Source organism: Schistocerca cancellata, chromosome 1 (assembly GCF_023864275.1).
Source record: "Schistocerca cancellata isolate TAMUIC-IGC-003103 chromosome 1, iqSchCanc2.1, whole genome shotgun sequence".
Classification (NCBI taxonomy): Eukaryota; Metazoa; Arthropoda; class Insecta; order Orthoptera; family Acrididae; genus Schistocerca; species Schistocerca cancellata.
In genome coordinates, this window is record NC_064626.1 from 652,173,960 (window position 1) to 652,201,456 (window position 27,497).

The window sequence follows — 27,497 nt, forward strand, 5'->3', positions numbered from 1 at the left end:
GCACAGAGCATAACTTAATCATAGCTAACACTTGCTTCAAGAATCATGAAAGAAGGTTGTTTACATGGAAGAACCCTGGACATACTACGAGGTATCAGATAGATTATATAATGGTAAGACAGAGATTTAGGAACCAGGTTTTAAATTGTAAGACATTTCCAGGGGCGGATGTGGACTCTGACCACAATCTATTGGTTATGAACTGTAGATTAAAACTGAAGAAACTGCAAAAAGGTGGGAATTTGAGGAGATGGGGCCTGGATAAACTGACTAAACCAGAGGTTGTAGAGAGCTTCAGGGAGAGCATTAGGGAACGATTGACAAGAATGGGGGAAAGAAATACAGTAGATGAAGAATGTGTAGCTTTGAGAGATGAAATAGTGAAGGCAGCATAGGATCAAGTAGGTAAAAAGACGAGGGCTAGCAGAAATCCTTGGGTAACAGAAGAAATATTTAATTTAATTGATGAAAGGAGAAAATATAAACATACATGTGCCACGTATCGACTCGTCTTACACCTTGTGTTTAGATTGCATTGGTTTTCCTGTTCCTCCCCTGACATGTTTGTTTGATACACTCCTGGAAATGGAAAAAAGAACACATTGACACCGGTGTGTCAGACCCACCATACTTGCTCCGGACACTGCGAGAGGGCTGTACAAGCAATGATCACACGCACGGCACAGCGGACACACCAGGAACCGCGGTGTTGGCCGTCGAATGGCGCTAGCTGCGCAGCATTTGTGCACCGCCGCCGTCAGTGTCAGCCAGTTTGCCGTGGCATACGGAGCTCCATCGCAGTCTTCAACACTGGTAGCATGCCGCGACACCGTGGACGTGAACCGTATGAGCAGTTGACGGACTTTGAGCGAGGGCGTATAGTGGGCATGCGGGAGGCCGGGTGGACGTACCGCCGAATTGCTCAACACGTGGGGCGTGAGGTCTCCACAGTACATCGATGTTGTCGCCAGTGGTCGGCGGAAGGTGCACGTGCCCGTCGACCTGGGACCGGACCGCAGCGACGCACGGATGCACGCCAAGACCGTAGGATCCTACGCAGTGCCGTAGGGGACCGCACCGCCACTTCCCAGCAAATTAGGGACACTGTTGCTCCTGGGGTATCGGCGAGGACCATTCACAACCGTCTCCATGAAGCTGGGCTACGGTCCCGCACACCGTTAGGCCGTCTTCCGCTCACGCCCCAACATCGTGCAGCCCGCCTCCAGTGGTGTCGCGACAGGCGTGAATGGAGGGACGAATGGAGACGTGTCGTCTTCAGCGATGAGAGTCGCTTCTGCCTTGGTGCCAATGATGGTCGTATGCGTGTTTGGCGCCGTGCAGGTGAGCGCCACAATCAGGACTGCATACGACCGAGGCACACAGGGCCAACACCCGGCATCATGGTGTGGGGAGCGATCTCCTACACTGGCCGTACACCACTGGTGATCGTCGAGGGGACACTGAATAGTGCACGGTACATCCAAACCGTCATCAAACCCATCGTTCTACCATTCCTAGACCGGCAAGGGAACGTGCTGTTCCAACAGGACAATGCACGTCCGCATGTATCCCGTGCCACCCAACGTGCTCTAGAAGGTGTAAGTCAACTACCCTGGCCAGCAAGATCTCCGGATCTGTCCCCCATTGAGCATGTTTGGGACTGGATGAAGCGCCGTCTCACGCGGTCTGCACGTCCAGCACGAACGCTGGTCCAACTGAGGCGCCAGGTGGAAATGGCATGGCAAGCCGTTCCACAGGACTACATCCAGCATCTCTACGATCGTCTCCATGGGAGAATAGCTGCCTGCATTGCTGCGAAAGGTGGATATACACTGTACTAGTGCCGACATTGTGCATGCTCTGTTGCCTGTGTCTATGTGCCTGTGGTTCTGTCAGTGTGATCATGTGATGTATCTGACCCCAGGAATGTGTCAATAAAGTTTCCCCTTCCTGGGACAATGAATTCACGGTGTTCTTATTTCAATTTCCAGGAGTGTATATGAGTTATTGGAGGTCAAAGTGGACGATTACTATTGATCGCGTCAGGCCATACGTACTCCGCAGTTACATGAAAAAACGGTAGCAGCATGCTTATAAATATATTTATTCGTCTGTGTCTTTGTTTATATCCGATATATACTATTCATGAAGAAATGGTTCAAATGGCTCTAAGCACTATGGGACTTAACATCTGAGGGCATCAGTCCCCTGGACTTAGAACTACTTAAACCTAATGTAAATCCAGTATTTCGAATGTGTTTCATTATGTTTGTGAGTGTGCGTTGGCTTGGGGACAGGGCAGGAGCACTCTAGCCAATCACAACGATCGTTCCGAAAAGGACACGTGGAGAGACTGTATGGAAGTGGGGTAGGAGCATCGTTTCGGGAGAGGACAGAGCAGTTCTGGACAGTGCGGCGCGAGGGACAGTCGCACAGGACACAGGGAGTGCTTGACAGTATGGCGCGACGGACGCACGGTCGCAGGAGAGACTTGGAGAGTGTGGAGTGGATTGCGCGTGTTCGCGGGAGATAGAAATACTTTGTAGTGCCGACTTGTGCACTTGTGAGACTTCCGTGGCTTCTGCAGTGAAGTGTGTCGACATTGTGCATGCTCTGTTGCCTGTGTCTATGTGCCTGTGGTTCTGTCAGTGTGATCATGTGATGTATCTGACCCCATGAATGTGTCAATAAAGTTTCCCCTTCCTGGGACAATGAATTCACGGTGTTCTTATTTCAATTTCCAGGAGTGTATATTGTCTGTCATTAAGTGGCTGCTTGGTTGTCTTTTCCCTCTGCTATCGATATCTGCGTTTTTACTTCCGGGAAACTGCTATGGAGGAAGTGACATCTTTGACCGGCTGTAACCTCGTGTGGTGGCGCGGAAGGAGGGGCGTTGCGCGCAGAGAGTGTGGTGTGGTGGACACGGGAGGGCAGTGTGGCTCTCCAGCGCGAAGCAGGCGTGGTCAGTTGTACCGAGTCGCCCCGTGATGTATGTCGATTGTGTGTAACGAGCGGGTCGAGTTGACGGAAGAGCTCCCCGCGTGTTGGTTGTATACAGAATCGCCCCACGAGTAGTTGCTGTTCATTTCGCCTTGGTGGGACGTTAACAAGCTTCTTTAAATTCTCCGTTTCAACACTGGAGTTTAAAAGGAGACACCTAACATGAAGGAGCGGTCACTACCCGTCAACGCTGCAGAGAAGACGTGAACTCCGGTGAAAGAGCGTGTTGTCGCGTGACCGTGGCGTGTTGGGTACGCTGGCGACGCGTGCGCGGTCGGATGTGTGTATCCTTGCCATCGGAGGTCGTGTACTGCCTGTTCGAGCATAATTGCAAGTTAAGTTCGTGGAAGGTTTAATCATTAAGTAATAATTTAGTGTAACCAGCGTCTCTTCTGCCTTGTGGCCTCCGGCGACCGGGTTTCCTGTCCCTGGCACTGGTGTAATTGAAGACAGTGACCTTTCCTCCTACTCTCGTTATCGTCCGATGGGAGGTGTAGTTTTGGCAGTTTAATTGTTTCGCTATTCTGTCGTGGGTTATGAGTAAACTCATGCTTCTTGTTGGTTGATCATGTGGTCGCTCATTCACGACAGTGTGGTGTATTGTGTCCTTGCACGAGGTTAGCTCTAATTCTGTCAGCAAGTTAAGCCATCTTATAATAAGTTTTCGCTGGCTAAAAGTCGGTGCAGTGACCAGCCTGAGAGTGGCAATTGTGTTTACGGGCGTATTTAAATAGGTCAGTATTCTGTCTAGCCTGAGCATCCCTAAGTGGGTGATTTGTGGCCGCCTTACACGGGTCCGTCATATCTGTTGTGTTCTAATGATATTCCAGGACACTTTTGTTTAAAAAAATTTTTAATTCCTCCAAGCTTGTGAATTCCTTTTATTGCCATTAATCGTCTGTTTGCTGAGATCGGTTTAATTTTTTTAATGGTGGTGTTGGTAGCTTCAGTACCTCACCGTACTCTATTAACAAAGTTTTGTAGTTAGCAGCCTGTTTACTAATGTTCTTTAAATTTTTTTGAATTGTTGTATTGCTATAAATTACTTTGATTGGCGTTAGCGGCGTGTTTTAAAAGGTAGTTTATTGCCGTACTGCTAGCTTCTGTGTTCTTTTTTTAAAAAATTTTAAATGGTTGTATTGCTATAAATTACTTGATTGTCGTTAGCGGCGTGTTTAAAAGGCTGTTTATTGCTGTACTGCTAGTTTCTATAAGATATGAATAAAACATTTGTGAAAATCTCAACTCGACAGTAAACTACTAGAAATTTGGCCCCGTTTCCCAACTTGTGATGTGGCTTGTAGTAACCGTAACCACTGTGTGTGTGTCAATACAGTAAATGAAGCAGCCAAAGAGGAATACAAACGTCTCAAAAATGAGATCGACAGGAAGTGCAAAATGGCTAAGCAGGGATGGCTAAAGGATAAATGTAAGAATGTAGAGGCATATATCACTAGGGGTAAGATAAATACTGCCTACAGGGAAATTAAACAGACCTTTGGAGAAAAGAGAACCACTTGTATGAATATCAAGAGCTCAGAGGGAAACACAGTTCTAAGCAAAGAAGGGAAAGCAGAAAGGTGGAAGGAGTATACAGAGGGTCTATATAAGGGCGATGTACTTGAGGACAATATAATGGAAATAGAAGAGTATGTAGATGAAGATGAAATGGGAGATATGATATTGCGTGAAGAGTTTGACAGAGCAATGAAAGATCTAAGTTGAAACAAGGCCCCAGGAGTAAACAACATTCCGTTAAAACTACTGATAGCCTTGGGAGAGCCAGCGCTGACAAAACTCTACCACCTGGTGAGCAAGATGTATGAGACAGGTGAAATACCCTCAGAATTCAAGAAGAATATAATAATTCCTATCCCATGTGAAAATTACCGCGCTATCAGTTTAATAAGTCACGGCTGCAAAATACTAATACGAATTCTTTACAGACGAATGGAAAAACTGGTAGAAGCCGACGTCAGGGAAGATCAGTTTTTGATCCCGTAGAAATGTTGGGACACGTGAAGCAGTACTGATCCTATGACTTATCTTAGAAGAAAGATTAAGGAAAGGCAAACCTACGTTTCTAGCAAAGCTTTTGACAATGTTGACTGGAATACTCTCTTTCACATTCTGAACGTGGCAGGCGTAAAATACAGGGAGCGAAAGGCTATTTACAATTTGTACAGAAAGCAGATGGCAGTTATAAGAGTCGAGGGGCATGAAAGGGAAGCAGTGGTTGGGAAGGGAGTGAGACAGGGTTGTAGCCTCTTCCTGATGCTATTCAATCTGCATATTGAGCAAGCAGTAAAGGAAACAAAAGAAAAGTTTGGAGTAGGTATTAAAATCCATGGAGAAGAAATAAAAACTTTGAGGTTTGCTGATGACATTGTAATTCTGTCAGAGTCAGTAAAGGAACTGGAAGAGCAGTTGAACGGAATGGATAGTGTCTTGAAAGGAGGATATAAGTTGAATATCAACAAAATCAAAACAAGGATAATGGAATGTAGTCGAATTAAATCTGGTGATGTTGAGAAAATTAGATTTTGAAATGAGACACTTAAAGTAGTAAATGAGTTTTGCTATTTGGGGAGCAAAATAACTGATGATGGTTGAAGTAGAGAGGATAGAAATGTAGACTGGCAATGCCAAGGAAAGCGTTTCTGAAGAAGAGAAATTTGTTAACATCGAGTAGAGATTTAAATGTCAGGAAGACGTTCCTGAAAGTATTAGTGTGTAGTGTAGCCATGTATGGAAGTGAAACATGGACGCTGTCTTTCCCATGAGGCCAGATCATGAATATGCCGTCCACATACCTGAAGAAGCATGTGGGTTTATATCTGGCTGTCTCTAATGCCCTCTCCTCAAATCTCTGTATCAACTTGTTGGCAACTACAGGAGACAGTGGGCTGCCCATAGATACACCTTCAGTTTGTCGTAATATTGGTTCCCATACAGGAAATATGTGGAGGTCAGTGTATGCCTGAACAGGTTCAACAGAGTATTGTCAATCATTTCCAGTGAGTCTTTCAGTGGGACCCTAGTGAATAGCGACGCCACATCAAAACTAACAATGATGTCCGAATCTGTGATTCGTAGTTACTTTAGGAGTTGCAGGAAATCTTCTGTTTTTCGAATGTGATGAACGCATTTCCCCACATACAGAGACAGAAGATCTTTCAAGTGCATGGCTGTTGCATACGTAGGTTTCTGGATTAGATGGATCAATTGACCACGGGGTGTATATAAAACTAACTCACAGTGATTTATGTCTGCAGGCCAGCAGCTGTCACCACCCTGTGCAGTAGAACACGGTTCTTAAGGCATTGGCCCTTAGAGCACGTACCCTGTCAGACCAAGAGGGTCTACCAGCGGAAATAGAGCATCTTAAAACGTGTTCTGAAAAAATGGATATAGTACCAAACAAATTGAGATGGAACTCCAACCAGTCACTACACGACAGGTTCCAGAAGCACAGCAAGATGAAGCTAAGAAGGTGGCGTATCTGCCCTATGCTGGTACTATTTCTGCCACAATCAGTAGGATCTTCCGTAAACACAACGTCAAGTGTGTTTTCTGTCCATCCAGCAAGATCGGGGGACTGGTGGGAAATGTTAAAGACGACCTGGGGTTACGGAAACCATGCTTTTACAATATACCTTGTCAATGTGGCATGTCCTACATTGGCCAGACGACAAGAACAGTGGATATCAGGTGCAAGGAACATCAAACGCACACCCAATTAAGACAGGTGACGAAATCAGCCCGCTGAACACTGTCTAGAACTAGATTATGCTATGAATTATGGTGAAACCAAGATTCTAGCACAGACACCCAGATTCTGGGACAGTGTTATAATTGAATCGATAGAGATAAAAGTAACTGACAAACTCATGAACCGTGACATGGGGTACCAGCTAAGCAGAGCCTGGGATCCTGTTCTGGAATTGTTAAAGGAGCAACGGGGACAGCTGCAGCACTCCATGAATAGTAGAATTGAAGGTGTGGATATGAAAAACGATTCCCAGACAGAGTACCAGAGTGATTGAACACCCAGTAGGGGGTCTGGTGGGCGCGGACTGCAGAGGGAACACCCAGAACCGCAGTGGACGGAAAACGGAATGGCAGTGCTCCAGCAGGTCGCAGCGAGCGGACGCGGACTGCAGAGGGAACGCCTGCGACCGCCGGTGGAGGGGGAAGGCCACAGACATAAATACTGGACCAGGTCCATTCGAGGAGTAGTCTCAGGTCGCACCTGATGATGGTTAAGAGCTACGTTACCGAAATATTGTGCAAGAACTACGCTGATATCCAGCAGAAGACCCGACAACCCAAGATGTCAGTACTGGATGTGTTCACATATTTACACGTAGTACACACGATTTGGTTAGGTTCAGGGTCGACTGCCAGTCCTAGCGCCTATCGTCGATGCTCTGCACATCTCGTTGTGTTTCTCTACAGCAGTGCTCGTCAAACGTTTTTGCTAAAGAGCCAATACTGCTTTATGGGACGGGACCTCGAGCACCATACATACTGTTATTATTTTTAGTATGTTAAGAGCCCCAAACAGACTAGTTATAGTAAGGGTGCTCTTAAGGTGGTGACTGTCTCTCAAGTACTGATCATTATACGTCGGCGCCATTTGAAACACTTCATGTCCATTGGTCTCTCTCTCAGTTTGTTGCCATTGTCAGCAATCTAAGAGCTCTGACACGTCAATTGCCTGAAGGAACTATTGCTGTTTTGCCTGTGTGAGTGGAGGATTAATTGGTATCTAAATGCATTATCCAATACTAGACACGGTCACAAGTATTTGTTAAATCTTTCGAATGCCATTTTGCTTCTACACACTGCGTTGTATTATAACAGCTGTAATTTAATTTCATAGACCTTGATACAAATATGCAATCCATCTGTGGAAGACCGTTTCTATAACGTGCATTCACGAATGCATGTTATTTCCATGTCAAAGTTTGTATTATAGCAACTGATCGGTACGAGTCGCGCTCGCTCGTAGGTTGTGAACACTGGAAGACAAAGAATAAAAGTCCCTCCTCTTACACCCCCTAAATCCGCAGCGGACGCGCTACTTACCGCTTTGCCCTTGAGTTAAAGGCCAACTTTACTTAGCTCGAGGCCGAATTTACCAACGACTAAAATTAAGCCCATCTTAAAATATTACTACATACTCCGCAATCCACCATACGGTGTGTGGCGGAGGGTACCTCGTACCACAACTAGCATCTTCTCTCCCTGTTCCACTCCCAAACAGAACGAGGGAAAAATGACTGCCTATATGCGCTGTACGAGCAATAATCTCTCTTATCTTTGTGGGCTTTCGTCGAAATGTAAGTTGGTGGCAGTAAAATTTTACTTCAGTCAGCCTCAAATGCTGGTTCTCTAAATTTCCTCAGTAGAGATTCACGAAAAGAACGCCTCTCTTCCCGTAGAGACTCCCACCCGAGTTCCTGAAGCATTTCCGTAACACTCGCGTGATGATCAAACCTACCAGTAACAAATCTCGCAGCCGGCCACTGAATTGCTTCTATGTCCTCTCTCAATCCGACCTGATAGGGATCCCAAACGCTCGAGCAGTACTCAAGAATAGGTCGTATTAGTGTTTTATAAGCGGACTCCTTTACAAATGAACCACATCTTCCCAAAATTCTACCAATTCTCTGAAACTATTTTTATTTGTTACTCAGCAGAAAAACTACACTGTAAAGAAGTTTTTAACGTTAGTTGATGTTTATGGATTCAGTTGTTAGTCGTTAAATGCATATTATTATAAAATATGGCTGAGAAGCGCGGGCCATACGAATACCCGAGCCGCAGTTTGACGACCACTGCTCCAAAGTCTTCTAGCGTTGCAACCTTCCTAAAGACAACAGCATCGTCCACGAACAGCCGATCGGAGCGTCCGACGTTATCCACTAGATCAGTGGTTCGCAACAGGTGGTCCGTGGACCCCAGGGGGCCGTGAGCTATGCCAAAGGGGTCTGCAAGATGCTATTAGAATAAAAAATATATTAAATATATTTCGTATGATAACAGATCTTTTGTTTTGGCCGCTACCTGCATGAGCAGTTTTAAGCTCAATATTTTTTCCATAATGAATATGTCAATGTTTTTTCTAAGTACCAAAAATAGGAAACGTATAAAAAACTCTCAATTTGGCTTTTTTAGGTACTTGATACTATGATATGACAAGGTACCAATCATGCTCGATGAGGGGGTCCTCGAGAAAAGTTTGTTGGGAACCCCAGCACTAGATCATTAAGATAAAATGTAAATAGCAGTGGCAGAGTTAAGCTTCCTTGGGGGTCCTTTCAAAACTAAGCTTCCATGGGGGTCCTTTCGAAACTACGTTAACATTTGTGCTATTTGTTCCGTTAACAACGATGTGTTTAGTTCTGTCTGCGAATTTGCAAACAGAGTTCAGCATTTCCGCTTGACAGTAGCGACGTCGAGGTCAGTGAGCCCTCAGAGTTTTCCCGCAGGCCCTCCCGTGGCCAGGCGAGCGCCGCACAGCCCGTGCAGAGAGGCGCTGTCGGAATTAATGAGGACAATAAAGGCCGCGGGCAGTAAACCTGGGTCCCCGCCTCGCCTCACCTCGCGCATCGACTGCGCGCCCGACCTCGCTCTTCCGATTGATATTTCATACCGACTCGGTCAGGATCCGACACCGATATCGCTCGCACTCGATATGGAACACGCACGGTACAGACAACTGGTTTTGTAGGACACCATAGTGGTTGTAAAAGCATTTCGGAGCACAAAGTCTCAATTACGTGCACAGAACAGTTTTTATTCCGAGATAAGCCTACTAACTATTTTCATGACTGCATGAGAAGCTGTCACATTAAAAAAACAATGCAGTTAATTACCTAAACAGTACAGTTAATTACCTAACCGTGTGTACATTAATAACGAGGCGTTTCTGTTGCTTAGCTCGGAGAGTATCTGAAGAAAAGGCTGAGACTCAAAAATAATGTGTAAAAAGTAAATATAAATTTTTATGAGCCTTTATGTAGTTCTTCCATTAATGTTTCTGCTACCTAATTCACGATATGTTGCTTTTGAAATCTGAATGAAAATTTAAATGTACAAACTCTTCTGTCATTGTTGATCACTCAAAAAGGGGAAAATATATTAATTAGTTCTTACTTTACACACGTTGATGTGCTACGTCGCTCAGTCTCTGCTTACAAGGATGTAACATACAGTGGTGTATTCTACATCACACAGACAATGCCACTTATTTAATAAACAGAATAACGATTGAGACGCCAGACGTTTTAGATGTGTCACTACCAAAAGATACGAGTATTTTAATTTGCGTTTAATCTTCTCGGCCATCGAGATACTGACACGGCTAAAGAAGAATGTACTTTCATTAAGACATTCAATAGCTCATGAAAAGAACAGTGTGAAGTTCACCAATATTTTCGCAGCAAAAGGCGCCAAATGTGAAAGCTGAGTGTACTGTCACTATGAAGTAGCAGCAAAAATATTCGTAGAATTCTCGGGTGTCTGCCAGGGACACGTCGTAAGTTCCCCACGACAATTCGTCAAACAGACTTGTTTGCCATCTTCAGGTGGGGTAAACTTTAAATATGACACCAGCATTGATATATAAGACGAAAATATTGCCCAGCCTAAGATCTACAAAAGTAGATCATCTGCGGTATGTTTGGCTGCAACACTTCACCTCACGGTAGAGATGGTGTGCTGCCACCACACGCACCACAGACGATAAGAAGTTTGAGAACGACGACGTTTTCTCGGACCTTCTACAAACCGTGTGGATATGTTTCCCGATATCAACGTTATCACCCATGGTCATAGAGGGGGGCGCAACCGGCTGGTTATAAATAAAACAATATAAGATGTAACGACTTAGGTTGGGACTTCAGAACGACAGGTCATTTTCGTCATTGTAGTGAAACGCCGTCAACAGTTTACACATTCCTCTTCCGGCAACTGCATGCATACTCTTTCGTCAGCCGGCCGGAGTGGCCGAGCGGTTCTAGGCGCTACAGTCTGGAGCCGCGCGACCGCTACGGTCGCAGGTTCGAATCCTGCCTCGGGCATGGATGTGTGTGATGTCCTTAGGTTAGTTAGGTTTAAGTAGTTCTAAGTTCTAGGGGACTGATGACCACAGCAGTTAAGTCCCATAGTGCTCAGAGCCATTTGACCCATACTCTTTCGTCGAGTAAAGGTTCGAATAAATGATGCTGTTCCATTTGCTACTGAAAGGCAGTGGCACGCCTTCCCAATACAATTTAATTCACTATTTGTTTGAAACATAAAATTTAAAAACATAGTACTATATAGCCCATGCCGGTTAACTGCTTGTTAATATCAGTCCCAGAGCATACATACCGTTCTGATACCATAAATTCTGGTTGAATCACTAAAACTGGAAAATACACGATGAAACAAAGCGGTTGGCACGAAAGGTAGGCGTGTTGTCCTTGGAGTTGTGCCGCGCACAACCACTAGGCGGAAAGAAGCGGTGGTTCAATCCGAATTTCTTGTTTGTACGTGGCATTAAGCTAATTGTTTGACAGTAGGACAGAAATTACTCATCTGAATTTACAGAGGCTGATGAGGTTTTTTCATTTATTGGGTGAACTACGAGAAAGGACCCTTGAAAGATTTGCGTTGGGTCTAGCTGCGATTTATTTGGAAACTGATATGAATCGATTATTCAGCCACCCGCACTAAAAATTATTGCTAAGATATTAGCAGTTTCTACATGTCAGATTTCATTATCGAATTTCACTTTGATCACATCAAATGACGACTGGTTAACAGATTAACCTGGGTGAGCATCTTGTGGCCGAGCAATTCGTCAAGTTTTATGATGGGGGTGGTCGTACAACGAACATGTGAACGATGTGAGAGATTCATATAAGCGTTAATGCACAATGTCTTTATAATATGTAATGCTAACACCAGTTATGGCTTATAGACATCCTGAAACTCGCAATGACTTAATACGTGGATTTAACTTTCGTTATTGCATAAACGATTCACAACAATTTTAAAACAAAAATGGCTCTGAGCACTTAACTGCGACTTAACTTCTGAGGTCATCAATCGCCTAGAACTTAGAACTAATTAAACCTAACTAACCTAGGGACATCACACACATCCATGCCCGAGGCAGGATTCGAACCTGCGACCGTAGCGGTCGCTCGGCTCCAGACTGTAGCGCCTAGAACCGCACGGCCACTCCGGCCGGCAAGTTTAAAACAGAATTGGCCAGTTGGGTAGTTATTGATCTATCATTCGTAGATTGTGACAACAATTTTTAAACAAAGCTTTAGCATCCAGAAGAGTGGACCAGGGAATAACATTTTTACTGTGTTTAGCCTACAATGACGCAATGGAGCGGTTACGTGAACATGGTCAGGATCACATTGCTAAATTAGATTCACATAGGTGGATTTAAAGGTTATAAATTATTGATCATCTAGTGCACGATGTCATGATAGGTCTCGAGTATATCGACAGAAATTGTGTTCTATTCACTCTAAGGAACGAAGGAAAATTAGGATCAAACTATCTCGTCAAATGTCTACATTCCAATTCTTTCGTCGGACCTTTGATAATAAGTTACAAAATTTTAAAATCCTAATACTAACACATGAGAAACCACATTCAAACAACCACAGTTTATGATACGTGTTTCCACATTTACGTCTTGAATGCATTACTCACAAACTCATAATTTCAGTTCACAAAACTCCTTAATCAGTCTCTATAGTAGCGGTTTTTCTGAGCAAGTTCACAGTATTCTGTCTCTCCTATCCCTTTTTAGGGAGACTATTCGTCTAAGATTTTTTTTACTTTTTATATTTACTTTTTTTTTTACAAATTATACCGACGTACTAAAATTCTGCGTGGCAATTAAAAATCTAACAGCATAACGTTCGTTACAAAGTGCTAATACAAGCCTAATTTCAGAATATATTTTTGCATAAGATTCATTATCATATAATTATGGAGAAATGTGTACATACTGGTGAACCACATTTTTACTGTGTTTAGCCTACAATGACGCAGTGGAGCGGTTACGTGAACATGGTCAGGATCACATTGCTAAATTAGATTCACATAGGTGGATTTAAAGGTTATAAATTATTGATCATCTAGTGCACGATGTCATGATAGGTCTCGAGTATATCGACAGTTAAATAGGGTGTTTAGCTAATGTAGCCACAAATGAAATCGGCGAGTAGAGCACAATGAAACAAGTAAGTAATTCTATCAGAGACAGATCTGAAAACAAGTTCACTACTGGCCATGAAAATTGCTACACCAAGAAGAAATGCAGATGATAAACGGGTACTCGATGGACAAATATATTATACTAGAACTAACATGTGATTACATTTTCACGCAATTTGGGTGCATAGATCCTGAGAAATCAGTACCCAGAACAACCACCTCTGGCCGTAATAACGGCCTTGATACGCCTGGCCATTGAGTCAAACAGAGCTTGGATGGCGTGTACAAGTACAGCTTCCTATGCAGCTTCAACGCGATACCACAGTTCATCAAGAATAGTGACTGGCGTACTGTGACGAGGCAGTTGCTCGGCCACCATTGACCAGAGGTTTTCAATTGGTGAGAGATCTGGAGAAAGTGCTGGCCAGGGCAGCAATCGAACATTTTCTGTATCCAGAAAGCCCCGTACAGGACCTGCAACATGCGGTCGTGCATTATCCTGCTGAAATGTAAGGTTTCACAGAGATCGAATGAAGGGTAGAGCCACGGGTTGTAACACACCTGAAATGTAACGTCCACTGTTCGAAGTGCTGTCAATGCGAACAAGAGGTGACCGAGACGTGCAACCAATGGCACCCCATACCATCACGCCGGGTGATACGCCACTATGGCGATGACGGAAACACGCTTCCAATGTGCGTTCACCGCGATGTCGCCAAACACGGATGCGACCATCATGATGCTGTAAACAGAACCTGCTGTCATCCGAAAAAATGACGTTTTGCCATTCGTGCACCCAGGTTCGTCGTAGAGTACCCATCGCAGGCGCTCCTTTCTGTGATGCAGCGTCAAGGGTAACCGCAGACATGGTCTCCGAGCTGATAGTCCATGCTGCTGCAAACGTCGTCGAACTGTTCGTGCATATGGTTGTTGTCTTGCAAACGTTCCCATCAGTTGACTCAGGGATCGAGACGTGGCTGCACGATCCGTTACAGCCATGCGGATAAGATGCCTGTCATCTCGACTGCTACTGATACGAGGCCGTTGGGATCCAGCAAGGCGTTCCGTATTACCCTCCTGAAGCCACCAATTCCATATTCTGCTAACAGTCATTGGATCTCGACCAACGCGAACAGCAATGTCGCGATACGATAAACCACAATCGCGATAGGCTACAGTCCGACCTTTATCAAGCGGAAACGTGATGGTACGCATTTCTCCTCTTTACACGAGGCAGAACAACAACGTTTCACCACGCAACGCCGGTCAACTGCTGTTTGTGTATGAGAAAGCGGTTGGAAACTTTCCTCCTGTCAGCACGTTGCAGGTGTCACCACCGGCGCCAACCTTGTGTGAATGCTCTGAAAAGCTAATCATTTGCGTATCACAGCATCTTCTTCCTGTCGGTTAAATTTCGCGTCTGTAGCTCGTTATCTTCGTGGTGTAGCGATTTTAATGGCCAATAGTGTACTTTTCCCGATACGACATATTATGAGTGCATGAACACATGAACACCTTCTAACAGAGTCGCCTATCATCCAAACCGCATACGTGCAATTGAGGACAAACACATTACAAGTGGTGTACATGGCCACATGTGAAGGCAGACTTCAGCACGTATCATCGATGGCAGTACACATTCAAAAATCGCAGGCGTGTTTCGCATGCACTGACAATCATCCACATTGCATTCCGAGAGGTCATCGACCCTATCAGTAGAGCTGGCATACCTCAAAGCTATTAAAAAAACTCACCCAAAAAGAAAAATAAATGGAATGGGGTCCAGTCGGGGGCCTGGGAGACCATGGGTTAGCGAGCAACAACCAACGTTGCCGAACGCTATTTGTCCGCCGCTCGTGGTCTCGCGGTAGCGTTCTCGCTTCCCGAGCACGGGGTCCCGGGTTCGATTCCCGGCGGGGTCAGGGATTTTCACCTGCCTCGAGATGACTGGGTGTTTGTGTTGTCCTCATCATTTCATCATCATCCAGGAAAGTGGCGAAATTGGACTGAGCAAAGATTGGGTAATTGTATGGGCGCTGATAACCACGCAGTTGAGCGCCCCACAAACCAAACATCATCATCATCATCATCATCATCACCGAACGCTATTTACCAGGACTTATGTATCTCAAATAATGATAAAATGATGCGAGGGCAGTTTATCATTCGCAACTGACATCTGACTTAAAGGTGTTTCGAAATAAACGTACCCGTAGCCTTAGACGTGAATAGTGACCTATGTACCTGGTTATCAAAAAGTCAGTATAAATTTGAAAACTGAATAAATCACGGAATAATGTAGATAGAGAGGTACAAATTGACACACATGCTTGGAATGACATGGGGTTCTATTAGAATAAAAAAAAAATACAAAAGTTCAAAAAATGTCCGACAGATGGCGCTTCATCTGATCAGAATAGCAATAATTATCATAACAAAGTAAGACGAAGCAAAGATGATGTTCTTTACAGGAAATGCTCAATATGTCCACCATCATTCCTCAACAATAGCTGTAGTCGAGGAATAATGTTGTGAACAGCACTGTAAAGCATGCCCGGAGTTATGGTGAGGCATTGGCGTGGGATGTTGTCTTCCAGCATCCCTAGAGATGTCGGTCGATCACGACACACTTGCGACTTCAGGTAACCCCAAAGCCAATAATCGCAGGGACCTGGGAGGCCAAGCATGACGAAAGTGGCGGCTGAGCAAACGATCATCACCAAACAACGCGCGCAAGAGATCTTTCACGCGTCTAGCAATATAGGGTGGAGCGCCATCCTGCATAAACATCGTACGTTCCAGCGGGTGTTTATCAGCCAGACTGGGGATGATGCGATTCTGTAACATATCGGCGTACCTCTCACCCGTCACGGTCGCAGTTACAAAACCAGAATCGCGCATTTCCTCGAAGAAAAAAGGCCCGATAACGGTAGATGTGGTAAATCCAACCCATACCGTGACTTCCTAGTCGTGCAATGGAGTTTCCACGACAGTTCTAGGATTTTCGGTCGCCCAAATTCTGCAGTTGTGGGCGTTGACAGACTCTCGGAGCGTGAAATGAGCTTCGTCGGTCCACAACTCGTTAGTCAACTAATCGTCATCTTCCGCCGTCTTTTGAAACGCCCACACCGCAAATGCCCTCTGCTTCACTAAATCGCCAGGTAACAGTTCATGATGCCAATGGATTTTCTACGGATAGCATCGGAGGGTACGCCTCAGTGCCAACCAAACAACAGTGTATGGAATGCCGGTGCGACATGCGACTGCTCGAGCGCTGACTTCCCTGTGCATAGACGAAACCGCTACAGTCTCCATTTCTTCCTGCACTGTCTCAGCAGCATTACGCCTTATTCTCGGTCGGCCACTACGGTGGCTATCGTCCAAACAACCCGTGGCTTCGAACTTCGAAATAATTATCGCCACAGCTGCATTTGTCAACGGACCTTTACCCGTTCGAATCCCCTTCCTATGGCGATAGGATCGTAACGCTGAACTAGCACATTCCCCATTCTGATAATACAGCTTCACTAAAAGCGCCTTTTCAGGTAACGTCAACATGCTGCGACTGCTGGCCCATCTGATTCTCTCTCTCATTACAGCTCCTTTTATACACGATTGTCATGCGCAGTCACTGACGTTTTGCTGTCCAGCGCCATCTGCCGGACATTTTGTGAACTTTTTTTTCTAATAAAACCCCAAGCATGTGTGTCAATTTGTCCTCTCTATCTACATTATTCCGTGATTTATTCAGTTTTCAAATTTGTGCTGACTTTTTGATCACCCGGTACATTAGAATTATTTGCTTGTTCATTGTACTTTTCTTGCCCGTGTCGTTTGTAGCTGTAGTTGTCAGACAACCTGTATAGTGAAATTTCTAACTGTAAAAATAAAAATTCGAAAAACAGCGAGTATGAGGCACTTTCAGCTGCGATGCGACCCCTCGGGCGAGAGTGCGTACAGAGGAAGGCGTTACCTGGGTGAGGCAGCTGTCCCGGAAGAAGTGCTCCGAGGAGCAGCAGCGGCTGGAGTCGAGAACAGCAGACACGCGCGACGAACAGACGGCGCTGGCGCCGCACCCCATGCCATAACACAGCCACGGCGCCGCGCTCCCGTCTCGCTGCGGAACTACCTCTCCTCCTGTCCACAGAAGTACAGCAGGGAAACGTGCCGGGTGACTACCAATTCACTCGTGTAACATGTTTTAAGATTTATTAGACGACGATGTGAACTGGCAGATAATATCCGTTAGAATTAACAATCATTGGCGCAAGTGTATTTGAGCTATTGCAAAATTCCAACATCACAATTTAAGGAGTCATTAATCGCTCTGATTGATTTTTCTGTACGACCTTTATGTTTCACCGATCTATAATTTGTCTCGTCCCAGGTGACCCAGACCCGCACTGTCGTCTCCACTGTACCTGCAGAGCTTTAGCATTGATAGACGAACCCATCGCCAAAATGTTGGTCCAACACTGCACAGCCCTCGGATCACTCTTGAAACCGGTGATACTAGTGGAAAACATTACTGATTCAGCTGCCTGCTAAACTTGTGGAACTCCATGGCTGGCTGCTGTCACACTGTTCTGGGCCGATCGTCACACACTGAACTTTTCGGGAAAGAGTATCAGACGCAATTCACACAGGATCCATTTAAAGTGCTCTTTGCCCCCCCCCCCTCCTTCGCGCGGCCTGCTGCTGGAGGATTTGTACTGTATTCGTGATGGACGCCAAGAAGCGAAACTCACCGTGTGGCTCAGGTCTTCAGTGTCTTGTGCTTGACGGTAATGGCTGAATTCGTTGTGGTACACGCCGATGCAGGTGCTGACAAACCTTCTTGCCGTAACGTGTCCGTGTGCGCACGGTCTGAGCTCGGAATGAAAGTTGACAGACTGTAGAGTGCACACAGGCCGCATTCTCCCGTTCACCACTGGCAGCTCAAAGTGGTTCAAATGGCTCTGAGCACTATGGAACTTAACATCTGAGGTCATCAGTCCCCTAGAACTTAGAAGTACTTAAACCTAACTAACCTAAGGAGAACACACACTTCCATGCACGAGGCAGGATTCGAACCTGCGACCGTAGCGGTCGCGCGGTTCCAGACTGAAGCGCCTAGAACCCCATTGGCAGCGCGCTCTACTGGGACCCACCGAGAACGTGGGTTTATTTTTAAGTCCATTTTGCTGGTACGTGCACCTCCGTAGCTGAGTGCTCAGCGATATTGGATGCCAGTCGGAGGATCCGGGTTCGCTCCATTCCCGGAACTGCCAGGGATTTACCGAGCTTGGGAAGTCTGGGCCGGGGTCCATTCAACTTCGTCATCAAAACTGAGGAGCCACTTCAGTGAGAAATAGCTGCTCCAATGTCTGCAAAGGCGACAACGTCCGGGAGAGCTGTATTCTAAACTCACGCCCCTCCGTACGACATCCAAATGACGCCATTGGCGGAGGATGACATGGCGATCGGTATGTTGCGATTGATCCCTCTGAGGTCAGAAATACGCAACAGAAAGTTACATAGGTGGTTCTACGTAGTGATTTCCTATGGGTTATTGAGGCAGAGCTGTACTCGAAAAAAACCTGCAAACATTCTAAATCATGAGGATGCCGCTAAAGGAAATGGTAGGACTGGGTTGAATCGTGATTAGCTGCTCTTGCTCCTTCCTAAAATAATTTTTAATTTATTCCAACAGATTCTGAATATTTGCTTTCTCATAAAAAGTAGCACAATTTAGAGATTTAAATGATAATTGCTTTTTCCAAACCAAAACTGTAACAGTATGGGCAAACAAATCAACTTTGTAGCTACTCAACAAGAAGAGCTTTCCCAACACAAAAATGCTCACGTAACAGTATGAAATTCCACTACGGTGAAAACACATGAAGTATCACTGTTGCTTCATAACAAAAATTTGATTTAAAATACATACGTATTAAAAGTTACAGACAAGACTATTACGGAAGGAGCAAATTCTATTTGAAATCTTTAAGAGAATTCTTATGATCAAAATACAATCCAAATAACCATTACCTGGAACATGACAGTTAAATAAGAGGCGGGTTGGTTGCATAAAACGTATCGAAGAATCAAATGACATCAAATCCAGTGGCCAAAAAAATACGTATCTGAAAAATTTAGGGAATCGAGAAGTCACAAATATGAAGCACAGTTAGAAGGCACATACTGGTTTTCCAGTGTGTGCTTATCAGGTTGAATTTACTCACAAGAGAAACTCCCCAGCACACCCTCCCCAAATTTAGTGATGAAATGGCCCAGCGGATAGTCCATCAAAAGCTGAACACAGATCAAGCACAAAAACCGGAAGAAGGTGTGCTGAACTGTGAAAAAAGAAGCAAAACAGAATCAGTGACCGGTGCAAACTCAAGATGTGCAACATCGAGCGTACTGGAAGAGCCACGGCGTCCTGCTTATGAGGACACGGTGTTGGACCGCCAAGCGGGAGATCCGTGTTGAAATCTCCCTCGTGCCTAATGATCTTTTCACAAAATTACGAACCTTCCGTCCTGTGATTCGCGTGTCTGTTCTCTTTCTGCAGTCTTGGCATTTGTCATACCATACATTAGTTACAGAATATGAGTCATTTCGTAAGAATGTATTACCGTCGCAAGTAAATATGATGAACAGTGAGAGTAGGCGAGACGCCGCATGGACCTCTTACAGAAATTAAAACAACAAATAAACGGGTGTGAACTGGGTAATTTCCAAGAATGATGGCCTATCGAACGCGTCGGCTCCTAACGATATATATCTAACGTGCGACTCGATGTCGACCGTACGATTCTGGTGGCGCGAATTGTGGTAAACGTGTAGTGCATTGCCAGGGGAACATATTTTATCGTTTTCGGTGTGAATAGCAAAAAGCAAATGCGTTGCAATTTCGAGTGCCGAGAGCCTTACATGACGAACTCTAATTCCTCATTTATTTTGCGTGGAAAGTTATACCTCTTCCGATATCTATATTTCTACAACTTGAGGTTGCCTGGAAAAATTGACCATACTGATACTCTCCTGCAATCTCTGACACAGAAAGAGTGTACCCAGGTTATGGAAAAAAGAATTGCTGCTGGGAGCTTACACAACACGAGCAATAGTGCACGAACTACTCGTACTTTCATTTGTTATTAACTATAAAGTAATAAATGTTCGTCTTTTATCGTTGCTCTAGAGAAATCCATAACTCGCGCCACCAGAATCGTATGGTCGACATCGAATCGCACGTTCAATATATATCGTTAGAATACCACGCGTTCGATAGGCAATCATTCTTGGAGATTACCGTGAACTGTGTTACAACAAAGAAATTCAAGAGTCAAAAGTTCCAAAACGGAACGCAAGAGTCATAACATGTGGCCCTTGTGTAGAACATACGGGAAGTACGTACGTGTGGAGGTCCCTTCCTTATACCAGGTTGTTGCAAACTGACGTTACACCACGACACAGGCACAAATTTGAAAACTTGCGAATAGACTTGTCAATGACTGAACGGACAGTTCATAGCTGTGTGAAATTATATGGGTCACGAGGAAGCTTGGACCATGAAATCTCCCCCTTCGCAGTCCAACACCGTGACCACATGACGACAGCGCCATGGCTGTATAAATTCGCTCGATGTTGCACCTCTTGAGCTTGGACCGTTCACTGTTTCGATTTTGCTTCTTTTTTCAGGGATCAGTACACTTTCTTCGTGTTTGCATGCTTGATCCGCGTTCAGTTTCTGACGATATACCCGCTGGGGCATCTTATCACTAAATCTGAGGGGGTGCGCGGGGAGTTCCCTTGTCAGTACATCTACATCTACATCTACATCCACACTCCGCAAGCCACCTGACGGTGTGTGGCGGAGGGTACCTTGAGTACCTCTATCGGTTCTCCCTTCTATTCCAGTCTCGTATTGTTCGTGGAAAGAAGGATTGTTGGTATGCCTCTGTGTGGGCTCTAATCTCTCTGATTTTATCCTCATGGTCTCTTCGCGAGATATACGTAGGAGGGAGCAATATACTGCTTGACTCTTCGGTGGAGGTATGTTCTCGAAACTTCGACAAAAGCCCGTACCGAGCTACTGAGCGTCACTCCTGCAGAGTCTTCCACTGGAGTTTATCTATCATCTCCGTAACGCTTTCGCGATTACTAAATGATCCTGTAACGAAGCGCGCTGCTCTCCGTTGGATCTTCTCTATATCTTCTATCAACCCTATCTGGGACGGATCCCACACTGCTGAGCAGTATTCAAGCAGTGGGCGAACAAGCGTACTGTAACCTACTTCCTTTGTTTTCGGATTGCATTTCCTTAGGATTCTTCCAATGAATCTCATGGCATCTGCTTTACCGACGATCAACATTATATGATCATTCCATTTTAAATCACTCCTAATGCGTACTCCCAGATAATTTATGGTATTAACTGCTTCCAGTTGCTGACCTGCTATTTTGTAGCTATATGATAAAGGATCTATCTTCCTGTGTATTCTCAGCACATTACACTTGTCTACATTGAGATTCAATTGCCATTCCCTGCACCATGCGTCAATTCGCTGCAGATCCTCCTGCATTTCAGTACAATTTTCCATTGTTACAACCTCTCGATACACCACAGCATCATCTGCAAAAAGCCTCAGTGAACTTCCGATGTCATCCACCAGGTCATTTATGTATATGGTGAATAGCAACGGTCCTACGAGACTCCCCTGTGACACACCTGAAATCACTCTTACTTCGTAAGACTTCTCTCCATTGACAATGACATGCTGCGTCCTGTTATCTAGGAACTCCTCAATCCAATCACACAATTGGTCTGATAGTCCATATGCTCTTACTTTGTTCATTAAACGACGTGGGGAACTGTATCGAACGCCTTGCGGAAGTCAAGAAACACGGCATCTACCTGTGAACCCGTGTCTATGGCCCTCTGAGTCTCGTGGACGAATAGCGCGAGCTGGGTTTCACATGACCGTCTTTTTCGAAACCCATGCTGATTCCTACGGAGTAGATTTCTAATCTCCAGAAAAGTCATTATACTCGAACACAGTAGATACAGCAGCGCACACCACTTAATAACATCTGCAGACTTGCAACAGAAGAGATGAGCCCTGCCTAAATAACACACTCACACCGCTCACACAGGCTATTACGCTGCTTCGGTAATAGCCAGCCAGATAACCCTGAAGCAAACTTCGCCCAGTGTCGCCGTATCGCAAGTCTCCGACCAACACCCTCTTCCTTGTTGTTACCGTCCGCCACGGCGTCAACAGCCCCTTCCGCTACTGAGCTCTGGTCCTGGTCGATATTCGCTCGCCGTCCAAAACCACACTCCTCGTACTGCTAGATGTTCTGCGAAGGTTCGCCAGGTGGCGCCTGTGTCGCGATGCACGCGGCGCAGCGCCGCCACCAAGCTGCTCAGCCACGTATGCCGCGCAGTGGTGTGGGTTTTAACGTGTGGCGGCTGCGTGACGTCTTGTGGCGGGACAAGGATTGTGCAAAACGTTTTATGAGTAATTTATTTCAGGCGATGAATCAGAAACATAGACAGTTAATACAGGAAATAGTATCATTCTGGAATTACAGCTGCGTGGACGTAGAGCACAGCAATTCAAGATATGAAGAAAAGAAAGCGTCAATAGAAAAGTGAATGGAGGAAAAGTAATACAAAAGGAACTTGCAAATTATTTACGGAACATGTATAGTGAAAGATAATTCTCGAAAACTAGAATAGTTCTATAACTGTAATCGGTTTCGCAAGATAGAAGAGAGACAAAAGTCATACAAATACCGACACACTTACCAGTCTCGTCTACGAAGTGCAAAAAAATTCTCGATAAAGAAAAACCACTGTATTTTAAACAGACAAAGAACAACCTTGCCTTAGAAGTGAATACAGCTCCATGAACCACGGCAACCGTAGGAGAAACTACGACGTGGAGCACTGAGTATGTATTACCTTGTGTCTGGGATTCATAAAATCTGTACAACCAGTCTTAAAGCAACAAGGAATTGGTGCGATGTTGATTAATATAGTGAAACTAATCCCAGTACACCTACGGAAAGTTTTCCGATCCTTAAACTTGAAAAATGTAAAGGGAATTTGTGTTCATGGCTCATGCCTGAACCAACATTATTTTTAGTGCAGATAGACTTCAAAAACTTGTGGAGGAACCTAACAGAGCAAGTTTGATAGTGTTCCGGCGTAACGACAAGCGTCTGCACGACGATAAAAAGCGGAAGAACAGGGAGGGCTGTGAGACGACGTCAGCCAATAGTATGTTGAGGAACCCCTCTCTAGGACGACACCAAGACAGGAGCGGCCTCTATACTAAGAGAATACAAGCGCCGCGCCGCCTAGCCGCAGCGGCGTGGAAGACGAGCCGTCATACAAACGCTACAGCAGTGACTTACGAATTGTATATACCGAAGAACTTTGATTATTTACATGACGCCATTTGCTTGCGACACACTTTTGTGAATACGCAAAGTTAAGCATTATGAATTTAACTTACTGTAATAAACTCCACTAATGCGATTTGCTCGAATTGTCTGGCGATCCGAGAAGGCGGCTTCCTGGGCGCCCTATATAAGACGAGTGGGCAGGGCACAATAGATAGTGTACCGCAAAAGCCGTTATAAGGTTAGGAAAAAGTATAATCAACCCATCTGAAAGAAACTGATGTGCCGTGAACTTATAAGCCATGGAATGCGGCGCTTGCGACGCTGCTGGCACCGCTCCGAGCCTGGATGGGTGCTGCACGAGTGGGGTGAGGGACTCAAGCCGGACTCTTCGGTTCACTAGTGGTCGGCCCAGATAGAGCAGTCGGGCCTTGGACTACAAGCGACAGTGCTCGCTGGACTTCACTCCGGTGGCGGAAAGAGATGGCCGCCTGAAGTTGAGTTGCGGGCAGCACGGGCTGTTCCTGATGCCGTGCATATCGTAAATACGGCCATCCATGCGATCTGCTGGTCGCCATCGGAGCAGTTTGAGGCGGTGGACGAGTGCCAAATGTTGGTGGAGGGCCACGAACAGAAGCCTTCTCCAAGCTGGTACACCTAGGAGCTATCTACGGGTCCCGCGAACCTAGGTATACAGATGTGAACTAGGTGTGCATATGTTTTCTGTAAAAGCAAGAGCCATGTTGCTTTATTATATTTACGCTTGGGCATGATTGATTCTGTATGTACCATTGTACAGAAGATGAGCTTGTTAATTTTATGCTGCAAACGTGGTTAATTTTGTTTACACCATTTTACTAAAATGGTTCAAATGGCTCTGAGCACTATGGGACTTAACTTCTAAGGTCATCAGTCCCCTAGAACTTAGAACTACTTAAACCTAACTAACCTAAGGACATCACACACACCGAGCGAGGTGGCGCAGTGGTTAGACACTGGACTCGCATTCGGGAGGACGACGGTTCAATCCCGCGTCCGGCCATCCTGATTTAGGTTTTCCGTGATTTTCCTAAATCACTCCAGGCAAATGCCGGGATGGTTCCTCTGAAAGGGCACGGCCGACTTCCTTCCCCATCCTTCCCTAATCCGATGAGACCGATGACCACGCTGTCTGGTCTCCTTCCCCAAACAACCAACCAACCGACATCACACACATCCATGCCCGAGGCAGGATTCGAACCTGCGACCGTAGACCATTTTACTGAAAATCCTCTTATTATCATATCCTGAAAGATTGATCGGTTTTGTACGTTTTGAAATTTGTGTAGATAGTCCGGTATATGGCTGACAGTAGCTTTGCTTCAGTGACAAGTTGGTGATGGGAGTGGTTGTACATCCAAATTTAGTTGAGTGCTAATGTGAGTTGCCTTAATTAGGTCAGATAGCTGTCTTCTAGTTTATTGTCCTGAGGTTAATTGTGGGAGCTAATTTTAGTACCTTTATTGTCGTTCAACAGATTCAGTCTACTGGGTCGAAGTCTATTTGAATTTGGTTTTAATTGTGTAAGAGGTATTTCACATTGTTAATCTCTAATCGATCTCTGCTTTCAATAACCGTATTGGGCTATAAATTAAGTTCTGTTTACCACTATTTCTGTGTTTTCAAGAAGAATATTTTCTGTTTAATAATTTGTAAAATTCAGCCCACTCCTACACAACCTCCAATCGAAACCCATTCCACCCAAATACTCTGCTACACTTGTTCAAGTTAACAATTACATCATAGAACTAGTTTATGAATTTATGATGACTGAAGTAAACGGTTGGATGGACAGCAAAAGAAATAAACAGAAGATTAAATATGCTCTTGAGTGCTTCTGGTAAAATGAAGAGAATTTTCATAACTAAGCTTTCAATGCATCAGAAGCAGAATGTTTATAGTTGGTCTTTATTTGCAGTTTTAACTTAGGGCAGTGAACAGAGAATTTCAGTGCGAAGATCACTCAAAATCCCAGTGCTGCCCACGACGGGTATTAGAGAGATGGAGGTTGGGAATTGCTACGAGAGACTGGAAAACAATTCGAGGGATCGGGGAAAGGAACGGAGTGGGAGACGTAATTACGTCTAACGGAAAGCATCGAATACCTTTCATCCGGTACATTCCTGCATCATGCATTCCAACAAGACTACGCCCCGTTGTTTTTGGCTGAGTCGTGGAAGCCTTCCTAATTTCAGAGCGGGTATTGCTTCTTCGCAGCTCTGTACACCTGCATGTCGCCTATTGTAAACACGCTCGGTAACGTTGTTCGCTGTTTCAAACTCTGAAATACTTCAGAAGTCACCGAAAAAGAAGTACGAAGGGTGTACGCGCTGTCATTTTCTGGGCACAAATGCGACCCGAGAGCGCTGTCCAAGGAAATTGGCAGGGCAGGGCTACACCGACCACGAACCATAATGCGACATATGCAGAAAGACACACACACACATGACGGGATGCTCACCCATGTGCATTAGCGTAAGTTGTTTGAACATTTTGTGCGCCAGGAGAAACTCAGGTTTATCATGTTTTCAACCTTTTCACTTTGTAGTGATTTTGCGATATTTCAGGAAAAATCGCTCTTCCTGGCTCCTGATGCTGAAAAATTCTTCTCGAAATGTGACGGACACTTCTGAATTGAAGCTACTGGAAACCCGTGAAGCTGTATAGCATACATTTACATCTACGTGGATACTCTGCAAATCACATTTAAGTGCCTGGCAGAGGGTTCATCTTTCCGTACGCCGGCCAGAGTGGCGCTACAGTCTGGAACCGCACGACCGCCACGGTCGCAGGTTCGAATCCTGTCTCGGGCATGGATGTCTGTGATGTCGTTAGGTTAGTTAGATTTAAGTAGTTCTAAGTTCTAGGGGACTGGTGACCACAGCAGCTAAGTCCCATGGTGCTCAGAGCCATATTTCCGTACGAGCTCTGATTGCCCTTATTTTATCGTGGTGATCCTTCCTCCCTATGTAGGTCAGTGTCAGCAAAATATTTTCGCATTCGGAGGAGAAAGTTGGTGACTGGAATTTCGTGAGAAGATCCCGTCTCAACGAAAAACACCTTTCTTTTAATGATTTCCAACCCAAATCCTGTATCATTTCTGTGACACTCTCACCCATATTTCGCGATAATACAAAACGCGCTGCCTTTCTTTGAACTTTTTCGATGTACTCCGTCAGTCATATCTGGGAAGGATCCCACACCGTGCAGTAGTATTCTAAAAGAGGACGGACAAGAGTAGTGTAGGCAGTCTCCTTAGTAGGTCTGTTACATTTCCTAAGCGTCATGCCAATAAAACGCAGTCTTTGGTTAGCCTTCCCCACAACATTTTCTATGTGTTGCTTCCAATTTAAGCTGTTCGTAATTGTAATACCTAGGTATTTAGTTGAATTTACGGCTTTTAGATTAGACTGATTTATCGTGTAATCGAAATTTAACGAGTGTCTTTTAGCACTCATGTGGATGACCTCACACTTTTCGTTATTTAAGGTCAACTGCCACTTTTCGCACCATTCCGATATTTCGTCGAAATCGTTTTGCAGTTTGTTTTGATTTTCTGATGAGTTTATTAGTCGATAAACGACAGCGTCATCTGCAAAGAACCGAAGATGGCTGCTCAGATTGTCTTCAAATAGTTTATGTAGACAGTTTATGTAGATAAGGAATCTTGAGCAAGCAATAAAGGAAACAAAAGAAAAGTTCGGAGTAGGTATTAAAATCCATGGAGAAGAAATAAAAACTTTGAGGTTGGCCGATGACATTGTAATCCTGTCAGAGACAGCAAAGGACTTGGAAGAGCAGTTGAACGGACTGGACAGTGTCAT

The 27,497-nt window shown here is 45.0% G+C and overlaps 1 protein-coding gene across 1 annotated transcript in view; it reads right to left on the reverse strand.

Annotated features, from left to right (window-relative positions):
- Nucleotides 1-17,317, reverse strand: part of LOC126092044 (calpain-9-like) — a 153,778-nt gene extending 136,461 nt beyond the window's left edge. Inside the window, exon 1 of the mRNA XM_049907489.1 lies at nucleotides 17,210-17,317. Within this exon, the coding sequence (XP_049763446.1) occupies nucleotides 17,210-17,317 (108 nt within the window). The remainder of the gene's footprint in view (nucleotides 1-17,209) is intronic.
- Between the last annotated feature and the right edge of the window lie 10,180 nt (nucleotides 17,318-27,497).